The sequence below is a fragment of the Nicotiana tabacum genome, chromosome 20 (assembly GCF_000715075.1).
Source record: "Nicotiana tabacum cultivar K326 chromosome 20, ASM71507v2, whole genome shotgun sequence".
Taxonomy (NCBI): domain Eukaryota; kingdom Viridiplantae; phylum Streptophyta; class Magnoliopsida; order Solanales; family Solanaceae; genus Nicotiana; species Nicotiana tabacum.
The window spans coordinates 25095825-25106841 of record NC_134099.1 but is presented as its reverse complement, the minus strand read 5'-3'; the positions used below and the strand labels follow the sequence as shown (position 1 = coordinate 25106841).

The 11017-nt window shown below is 34.4% G+C and overlaps 1 protein-coding gene across 1 annotated transcript; it reads left to right on the top strand.

Moving 5' to 3' along the window:
* Positions 1 to 1424: 1424 nt before the first annotated feature.
* Positions 1425 to 4466, top strand: LOC107800430 (origin of replication complex subunit 6-like). The gene is made up of 10 exons (XM_016623598.2): positions 1425 to 1653; positions 1761 to 1807; positions 2384 to 2488; positions 2622 to 2702; positions 2873 to 2984; positions 3097 to 3159; positions 3260 to 3347; positions 3458 to 3525; positions 3909 to 4005; positions 4113 to 4466. Exons 1-10 carry the CDS (start codon positions 1534 to 1536, stop codon positions 4184 to 4186), a joined length of 855 nt encoding a protein of 284 aa, XP_016479084.1. The 5' UTR covers positions 1425 to 1533; the 3' UTR covers positions 4187 to 4466.
* Positions 4467 to 11017: the final 6551 nt, after the last annotated feature.

Below are 11017 nucleotides of genomic sequence, written 5' to 3'. Positions count from 1 at the left end.
GTAACATCTCGAATATTACTTGGAGTCTAACTCTCCCGTCTCCTACGCCTTGAGTTCATTGGACACCAGTTCGGCCTTCCTTGTGCACACTTGCTCCAGGATCCGCGCCTAAGTCCTCGTTCAGAGCAATGTGCGAATTGACATCGACCGGGTCGGCAGCAGGCACTTCCCCAAGGTTGACCGATAGCACCTCGACCGCTGGAGCAATTATGTTGTCATTTTCTCCGTGGAACCCAAGACCGTCATCACCATGTACGGGCGCGTTCTGTGAGTTTGACATGTTTAACCTGAAAACAAAGAATCTTTGACAATATCAAGTGTGAAAATAACGTGTGTTATAAGAACCAGTACTGAAATAACCACTATTATCTTTAGCCCCACGGTGGGCGCCAAACTGTTTACCTCGAAAATACGAGTAACAATTAAACTTGTTTGTGATTTAATCCAATACTAATTGATAAATAAGGAATTAATGCATAAATTTAAGAGTAAGGCAAGTCAAACCAATTGTGTAAGCAGACCTCGACCTCGTGCAAAGGCGACCTCGAGGTAAAAGAACAAGAACAACAATAATAGTAAAATAATAAGATGATTCAGATGAGCAATAGGCAAGAAAGTAAGAGAGTATATTCTTTACTGATGATTGATGCCCTTTATAAATGATTGAGGTCCCCTTTATATAGCAGGAGAACCTTAAATAAGGTACATTTCTATTTACAGTAAGGAATCTTATTGGGACAACTGTCTAACCACCTGGTATAGGTTCTCCTGCTATATAAAGGGGACCCAAATCTGTAACAAACTCATAACGACCCCACCTCGGGGTTGGTCGCACTCGGCTTCGGTGCCTACCGCATACTCTGATCTTCGAGCCCTGTATTCTGTCATCAGGCTTAGTTCATCAGCCTCGAACTCGACCCATCTTGAACTCGGGCTTGAAGCGACTCTTCGAGCCCGTGAAATAGAGCATACGTGATTTCGACCTTACAGACACACCAAATAAGAAAAAAAGTAATAATCTTTCCACATAATTTTTGTTATTTTCAATTTTAGAGTTGGGAAAGAGAGAAATCTAATCAACCTTAGAAGATATTTCGATTGTAAACCTATCAAATTTTTTCTCTGTTATCTTATATTTACACCAAAATAATGTATAAATAATCATCTTTACATACGGTTTATCATTTAATCATAATTATACTTATTATCACCATTTTTTATTATCAAACATAAATAAGTTAACGGTGAATCAATATTTTCCTTAGCTGTACTAATAAGAATCCTCCAAAAATGGCTATATTTCATTTTAATTTCCCCCCTCCAAATTAGCTTTTAAACCTCCTTTTACCACAGTAAAAATAATCCTTGGCGCCAAAGGCAGACTCTCCATATCATAACCCCGCGCGCGCGAAAAATAAACCGTCCAAAACACAACCAATTCAACATTCCCGCCATGTCCACTTTCTCTCCTTAAAACCTCCAAAATGCGACCCGAAATCCCCGATTCCCTTTCATTCCCCAACCCGAAATCAAATGGATCTTTCCGACATTGCCCGAAAGCTCGGTCTATCTGAAACCAAGCACATTGTACGTAAAGCCGCCGAGCTCCGTCGTCTCGCTGATGTCCAATTCGATTCCTCCGTCATCGGCGTCGTAAGTAACTAATGTTATGAATTGGTCGTTTGAAAGAAGAAATTTATTCGATTGGAATGTAATTTGGAACAATGTTAACCAAAAATCTATTTGATTCTTTTCTGCAGGGCGAGATATGCAAGGCTATAATTTGCCTAGAGATTGCTGCTTCTAGGTAATGGGAGTCAATTAATGGTGTGTCGATTCCTAATTAGTTTGGGTCAATTTTGTAAATTTAGGGATTGGTTCTATGAATCCTCTATATGTGTTTCAATTAAATTAGGATCTTTATCAGTTTTGTGTTGATTTATAGTACTACATAAAAATAACAAAAATTGTGTTGAATCCTCTATATGTGTTTCAATTAATTTTTTTGGGGGTTGATTTTGGATGTCAAAGTACCAATGGATGAATCAGCTGGGCAATGTATAACTTCTGTTCTATTTTGACTTATTTTGTCTTAATGCTAAATTATTTGTTTTATAAGGCAAATTAACTGTCTATTTATTGTATTGCATCAACATTAGAAAAATGGTAGCCTGATCCACTAAGCTCCCTATATGTGCGGGAGGATGGACCAGCATCGGGTCTAATATATGCAGCCTTACCTTGCATTTCTGTAGCGAGTTGTGAAACATTATTGGGTCTGAACAAAAAAATTATTTTATGTGCTGATGAGTTGTGAAATGTGGTATAGTAGGAGTAATATTTGTGTGTATCATTTTGTAAGATGTTTTGATGATAAATGTAGGATGGACATGGTGTTTGATCGTCAGGCAGCAATAAAATTGAGTGGGATGTCTGAGAAGGCTTATAACAGATCGTTCATTTCAATGCAGAATGGTATTGGAGTGAAGTAAGTTGTCAATCTTTTGTTTCAGTCTACACTTTCCTTTTGTGAATCTGTACATGTCTTTTGGAGCTAAATGGTGTTTTGTTATGTGTTAGATTCTTGCTGACGTGAATGTTTCTTTGCTTCAACTTTGCAGAAACAAGCTTGATATTAGAGAACTGGGAATTCAGTTTGGGTGTGTCAGACTCATTCCTTTTGTTCGTAAAGGTCTATCATTGTAAGTTTGATTGTCGACTTTGTACTTATGGTTTTACAGAATTGTACTGCCTGTGATATTTGATTGAATGTTTGTGAACCAAATTGGACAAGAATAAGCTGCTTTTGTATAAGCACTTAGAGAATTAGGCTTCTCATAGTGAATGAACGATTGAAATTGTTTATTTTCAGGTACAAGGATCGGTTTCTTGCATCCTTGCCACCTTCTCGAAGGTCAAGTGCTGATTTCACTCGACCTGTGTTTACTGCTGGTGCATTCTATCTGTGCGCAAAAAGGCACAAGGTTTGTTTGGTCTACTTTTTACTTATTGGCAGTCTTGCTCTCTTGTACTGGTTGTAGCAGCATGATAATTTGGTATAAAATGCCTCATTGTTTCTTTGTCTGTGTTTTGCAGCTCAAGGTTGACAAAATGAAGTTAATTGAGCTTTGTGGCACATCAGAATCTGAATTTGCTAGTGTAGGGCCTTATGCTCCCTTGGTTCCTTAATCATTTATTTACTTAAGCTATCAGTTTGCTATACTATGATTCTAATAATATTATGTTTGACATAATACAGGTTTCTACCTCGATGAGCGATCTTTGTTTTGATGTTTTTGGTATATCAAAGGAGAAAAAAGATCCTAAGACAGTGAAGGGGAACCGAGGTAACTCATGCTGATTAAGTTCCTCACTTCAGTGCAAGCAAAATGTGGTTCAGTCCTTTTCAATACATATGATGATATTTGGTCTTTAACTCAGTGATTTGCATATGCAGAGTTGCTAGATGCATTACCTGAAAAAAGGACTGTTGAAGATGGTGGCTATTCATCTGAGGAGGATAATGTAAATTATAAGCTCTCTCTTCGATTTTGCTACTAGTTATTCATTCCATAACACTAATCAACATAAATAAGGAGCATTGAAGCTCTCAACTCAGATGTAAAAACATCTGTGCATATGTATTGAATAGATGGTGGGATGCAACCCTACAATTGTTGCGTACATAGTGTCTGTTGCAATCCACACAGATGCTTATTTGAACCCCTCGATTAGAAAAAATATGATGGATTTGATTGGTCACTGGTTTGTCCCCTTTACCATAAACTAAAGCATGGCTAAATGCAAGTCAATCGCTGCAAAACTTTGTGCATGAGCAGTATAGTTAAAGTTATTACATTTCAGTTTGAGTTGGCTTTTATGGAGTTCTGAGGCCCTTCATTTTACAGTCATCAGCCTACAAGAAGCGCAAACGTATGGACAAACATGCTTATGAGGAATGGAAATCTATTGTCCTAGCATCAAATAATGAAAGTGGCCAAAAAGGTAGAGTAAATGCATACCCTATCCATAACTGAAAGAGTTTCTAGAACATTTGGTAACTATATTAGCTAGCTTATGTACTGATGGAAATTGTCTGTTTATTCTTGTAGCTCCTAAACAAAACAAACAAGCCCGGCTCGACTTCATGAAGAAAGTTCCTGAAACACAAGTGCAAGCTACATAAAGCTCAATTGTCATTTTCAATTAGACAAATTTTAGTTGATTTTTCAATACAGTAAAGAGAATGATTGGGAAGAAACTTCCTTTTGTTTTCTTGATACCATAGTTGACTAGAGAAAAACAAAAGAAGGGAAATTAGAATGTTTCATTGAACTTTGATAGTGGTAGGCCACTACTGAAACTTAATCACCATTTGGATTAATCTTGCTTAACAGCAAAGTTTCTCTGTATAGATATAAATTATTTTTATTTAATAATCACGTCACATGCTGTTGATAGTTCAATAATTGAGAGTGTTCTGTGACCATTTTCTTCTATAATACGTAACTCATTATCTTACTATTTATAGTCCTCATGTCTTTCAGAATTATTATCCTGTATGCACGTAATCATAAAATGTATAGTCATCCACTCTTGACGAAATGGTCAAGACAAAAGGATGCTTTCACAATTGGAGACCTTGTATTTCAAGAAAGAAATAGAAAAAGGATGCTTCCGCAATTGAAGACTTGTCTTTGAAAGAAAAATATGATAGTGAATATATCCACATAGAAGACCCAAGTTCCACAATTGGAAAGTCCTATTTAATGTCTGGAGTTTTTTGTTTTATTTTATGACTAGGACTAATTCAAGTTTAAACAATTCCATAACTCTCTCTTGTTGGTTGTCAATTTCTAAGACATTCTCACCTATACAAGCTAGTAATTGAGGTTAAGTTGTAGTTGGAATTTTCCAACACAAGTTTAAAGATAACTGTCCCAAAACTTAACAACAATACAATAATAACATACATGTTATGATAAAAATCAAAATATGGTGGATGTCTATTCTTCCTCCATGATCTTTCTCTCAAATGGTTAATGACATATTCAATGACATATTTTCTATGTTCAATGACATATTCCATGACATATTTTCTTCACTTTTCATGCCTATATAAAGGCTTTGTAATAGATAAGAAAATACACACAATTTAAGAAGAAAATCTTTTCCTTTCTCTCTATCTCTATTTCTTATTCATGTTTTACTAAATTGTCTTTATTTCTTGTTCATGTTTTACTAAATTGCATTTATTTCATAACACGTTATCAGCACAAGTCTCTACCCAATTGTATATATATATCTACAAAATTTTTCCTACATCCAGAAAGATTACAATTAGAAGCCATACATATCATCACATGGTTAAATGTAAAGAGAAACTACATATGGTAAGTAATGAAATGTAAGAAGGTATGATTATCTTATACTTGTTATTCCTTTAAAATCTCATATGCACACAACTTCTTACTACACCTGTATTGCATAAGCACATATTAATATCACATCTTTTATATCACATGAATGGAATAAAAATTTTCGAAGTTTTGTATGTTAAAATCATAGTAGCAGTTAATTGTTGATATGATGCATGTCATGGTAACCAAGGATATTTTATATAAATTGTCTTATGCATATTTATGTGTTAACTATCTTCAATCTGTCCTGCCGCTTTTAACATTTTCTTTTACTTGGATGAATATTTTTTTTCCTTTTGGATTTTTACACTTGCATATAGTATAAAAAAAAAGAATAAAAAATAAAATAAAATTGGTCATATTGATTAAGAGCATAAATCATCTTGAAGAAAACAAGAAATACTTCACATCTTTATCTAGGTTGATTAATTACTTCTTTGAAGTTTGGAAAACAAACCAGCTATTGAGAAAGTATACTTCATAATTTATGGTCGTATCATTTGAAAGCAAACAATGATTAGTATGACTACTAGAAGAGGTATTTTTGAGTATCCATGACCTACTTGATGTTTGCTACTGACTTACCATTTTTAAGTATTTTATATGAATGATGCACAAGCTACAACTGGTAAGTTGTTACCTATAATGTCACTTTTCAGGTAATATAAATGCTGAATTTATGTATTAGTACTATATATGTGTTGTTACCTATATGGTGTACTTTTGATAAATTTATTCACTAATTGCTTGGTTGAATTGAGTGCAGGAAAGTCATGGCGTTAAATCAAATCCAATAGGTAGGGTATACCCCGAAAACAACAATATTTTTGAGAGTGACTCAATAAATATTATGACAATGATTTTATGATCCTTTTAAACTCTAAATTTAGAAGAAATATTCTGACTACAAACAATTGTATTTCATATAGATGCTACAAATAATTAATAAAGCTTTACGCTGATTTGAGATTTGTACACTTATTTAAGAAAGCAAATTTGATTTGCTAAATTGCAAATTAGTTGTGTATAACTTTCTTGGCATGTGATTGAAATTAAGGCTTGAGAATGAATCTCAATATTGTTTAGCCTATTATGCCATTAATTGAGGATAAGACATCGAGATCAAGTCCTGATGCTCCATAATGATAAGAGTTAGGTTTGAGTCCCAATTTATTATGGCCTAACATGCCTTTATATTGGTAAGACATTGGGTTTGAGTCCCAATGTACCATATTGATGATATAATGATGACTAAAGAAAAATTATATATTTTTCATGAAAAGACATAAAAATTGTCCCACTTGATTTGCTCCATTTTTGAAGTGAATGTGATAACAGTGCATAATAAGTTTCAATGAAGACAAGTAGTTGAACAATGAACGTGGGCGTTCCAAATATCAAAATAATAATAATCATCACTATGATTATAAAAGGAGAACAATAAGGGTTCTCAAAATAGTCCTTCAAAATGTGAAGGCAATGCTTACCATCAAATTGGTATGAAAATAATAAAGCACGTCGCTGATTATGATCCATTCCTTGAAGAGAATGTGACTTGTGATAAGCATTAAGAATGCAAACCCATTCCTAAAGTTGAATGTGGCAATATGTGATAAAAGCAATGAATAAAGATATGCAATTCATGATTATATGAATACCACACAACTCACCTCTAAGGGAGGTTTGAGTAAAATAAAGAGAATAAATATTATTGTGTGGTTACATGAAATATGTCATTGGTCGCGTACATGTGATATGCCAAATATTATTTTGTCATGCCTTATAAAAGTTATTAAAGGCAAAACTAAAGCAAGAAATGATTTTGCTTGTGATGATTTTGACCATGATAATTTATTATGATATAATTTTCTCCGTGAAGGAGATATTTAACATATGAATGATATGATAAAAGATCTTGTTGTACAAAAGTTGTTAAGAACTCCGGAAAAACTAGTTTGTTACTACCCGGATGAATAAACTTATTCATGACATTGATATTGTAAAGTCTCAAAAGAAACTTTTTGAGTTTCAAATATATAAGTCAAAGTGATTGGCATATTGAGACTATAAATGAAAGGAATATTGAATATCTTCATATTTCTATAATCATACCGGGTAAATTTGAAAGGCTACCCGATCTTCTTTCTATTTGTACTACACAAATATAAGCATGATGCTGGAATCATATGCCACAAGTAAACTAGAGGTTTACTAAAACAAATATTAATTGGCATGACAGGTTGACCGTCTCGGTTTAATTATGATGTGAAAAATTAATTAAGAATTACATTGACATATATTGAAGAATAGAAGATTCTTCAAAAATTCTCTTGTGCTGCTTATTCTCATGATATACCAGTTAAAGGTTGGGATTGAATCCTTTGATTTGTGGAAGGAATAAAAGGTGATATATATATATGGGCCCAGTCACCTGCCATGTGGACCGTTTACTATTATATGATTTTAATAGATGCATCTATTTTATGGTCACATGTGCATTTGTTATCAACTTGCAGTTTGGTTTTTGCAAGATTGCTTGCTCAAATTATTAGAGCACAATTCCAGAATATAAATTATGATGATTTATCTTAATAATACTGGTTTAAATCCTAGTTGATTTAGCAGAAATTGTATGCCTCCAATTATAGCTAAATCATTGGTTATGAGAACAAAACTCCCAAAAATGAAATTTGGTATGAGATTTATTATTTAATATACAGCAGCACTTGTACGCATCTAGCCAAGTTATAAAATTTCTCCCTATCACAATCGGTTCAGGGTCAGGAACCAAATAATTTCTATATAGAAATATGGATGTGCTATATGATTTAATTATGCCACCAAAATGCACAAAGATGAGTTCCCAAAGATGGTTGAGAAATGTGTTGGGATTCTAACATTAGGGGGAGAAAATGGGCAGCTAAGAAAGTGATACGTGAAATGAATTATTATGAATACATATAGATCCTCGCACAAGAAAATATAAACTTGAAGTTCAAGTGATAATTCATTTACAAATTATTGCCAGACGCATTTGCTGACCCAAAGCTAAATGTCATATTTCAGCTGCTAATGCTCCAAATAGAATAAAGTCCATGAGGGACAGAGTCTATGGCACGCATGAAGTGTAACAGACTAATCGGTTCCAAAGATAAAACACCTTGAAGAAAGAGAGGGGCAAATATTCAAAATGGTCATAATAAGGAGGCAAGTGCCCTAGAAGAGCACCACGACATAACACTTCATAAGACCTCATGGGAGAGGCTCAGGTACCTGAAAAAAATAAAATAAAGAGATATCAATAAGTTATGTCGTTATTGGGTAATAATGAAACCGACATAAAATGATTGTCGACAATATTGTTAATATAATGTAGCGCTCAATATGATTAATATTGACGAGGATCTTGAGATCAAATTTGTCATGAAATTTGGACGGATAAAAGATTGGCCAAATAAAAAAATACGCAATGAAATTGACTTCACTTGAAAAATGTGAAGTTGGACGGATAGTCCAACACCTGAAAGTATAAAGTCAATTGAGGTATAAATGTGTTATTATGCGAAAGGTTCAAGTCAATAGACATAAAGACGACTTGTGGCACAAGAAAATTAGTAAATATCCTCACATTGAATATATGGAGACATGTTCTCTTATAGTGGATATAATCACTTCAGGTTTTAATCTGGCAATATATGAAAAACTTGATATGCGTATAGTGGATATCATTGAAAGATTTAAATTGTCTTGGAGCATATTAAGGTTTCCAAGAAATTTATTAAATAAAGCTTCAAAAATCCTTATACGGATTGAAACAATCAGGGCGCATTTGGTATAATCGTCCGAGAGAGTACTTGTTGAAAGAAGGGTATAAGAATAATTCAATTTGTCCTTGTGTCCTTATAAAAGGATATGGATTTGAATTTGTTATAATCGCCATCTATGTTGATGATTCAAATATCATTAGAACTCCCGGAGAGCTTCCTAAAGTAGTAGACTGTTTAAAGAAAGAATTTGAAATGAAAGATCTTGGAAATACAAAATTTTGTCTTGGTCTACAAATTGAATATATGAAAGATAGAATTTTTGTCCTTCAATCAGCATACACTAAAAGGATTTTAAAGAGCTTCTATGCGGATAAAGCACATCCATTAAGTACCCCGATGGTTGTGAGATTACTCGATATAAATAAAGATCCACTCCGACCTCATGAAAATAATGAAGAGCTTCTTGGTCCTAAAGTACCATATCTTAATGCAATTGGTGCGCTAATATATCTTGCTAAGACTACAAGACATGACATAACTTTTTCAGTTAATGTCTTAGCAAGATATAGCTCCGCTCAAGGAGAAATTGGAATAAAATCAAGCACATATTACGTTATCTAAGGGGGATTACCGATGTGGGCTTATTTTATGGCAATGATTGCAATACCAATTGTCACACCTCCTTTTTCCGCACCCGCGAGGGGGCAGGGGAGTTTTAGCAATTAAAGGACAATCGAAACGGGATTGGGTTATTTATTTCAGAGTCGCCACTTGGGAGATTTAGGGTGTCCCAAGTCACCAATTTTAATCCCGAATCGAGGAAAAGAATGACTCTATATTACAGTCTGCGTACCAAAAATCCGGATAAGGAATTCTGTTAACCCGGGAGAAGGTGTTAGGCATTCCCGAGTTCCGTGGTTCTAGCACGGTCGCTCAACTGTTATATTCGGCTTATTTATCTGATTTTAAATACAATTATGAACCATGTGCAAATTTTATCTTTTAACCGCTTTTGTCATTATTATTATTTTTACGAGAATTGCAACGTCGTGAAAACATATCTCGAACCACGTTACATCAATGTACCCGTGGTTATCGATATATCTCGACTCGGTTGAGATTTGGATTTGGGTCACATAAATGTGCACCCGAATTAAGGAAAATAAATTGTTAAAGGCGCGCCTAAAGCAACTAGCGTCTTGTTATTTTGGGGAAAGTCGTAAAAATTCGTTAAACGGCATATCCCGAATTCTAAATACTTTAATATATACATACATCTAGAGGGCCCCACAACTTTGTACATTTTGTTTGTCGAGGCTCGTCTCGTTCTATTTTTAAAAGGAATTTGCGACGTCATGGACATGCATCTCGAACCACGTCACAATCAATGTACCCGTGATTAGAAACACATTTCGAATCCGTCGAGATTTGGATTTGGGTCACATAAATGCGCACCCGAATTTAAGAAGGTAAAATTATTAAATGCGCGCTTAAAGAGGCTATCGCGTTATTATTCCGGGAGGGTCGTGAGATTTGCTAAACGACCCACCTTAGGGACTGAATGCTTCAACATATATATATTTAACAAGGGCCCCGCAATTTGTGCGTTTTTCTTTATTTTTTTGTCGAGGCTCATCTCGTCCTTATTTTAAAAGGATATCCTATAGCAACTACGTTTCTTGTCGCGTTTGTCTCTACTAATTGAAAACAGTAGATAGCCCTAGTTAATTACATGCTTGCAAGTTATCTATACAGAATTCCGAGTGCTTGCACAAAATCAGAAGCACGGCCACGTACACAATCAGCCGAGCAAAAATTAAGGGCCCAAAT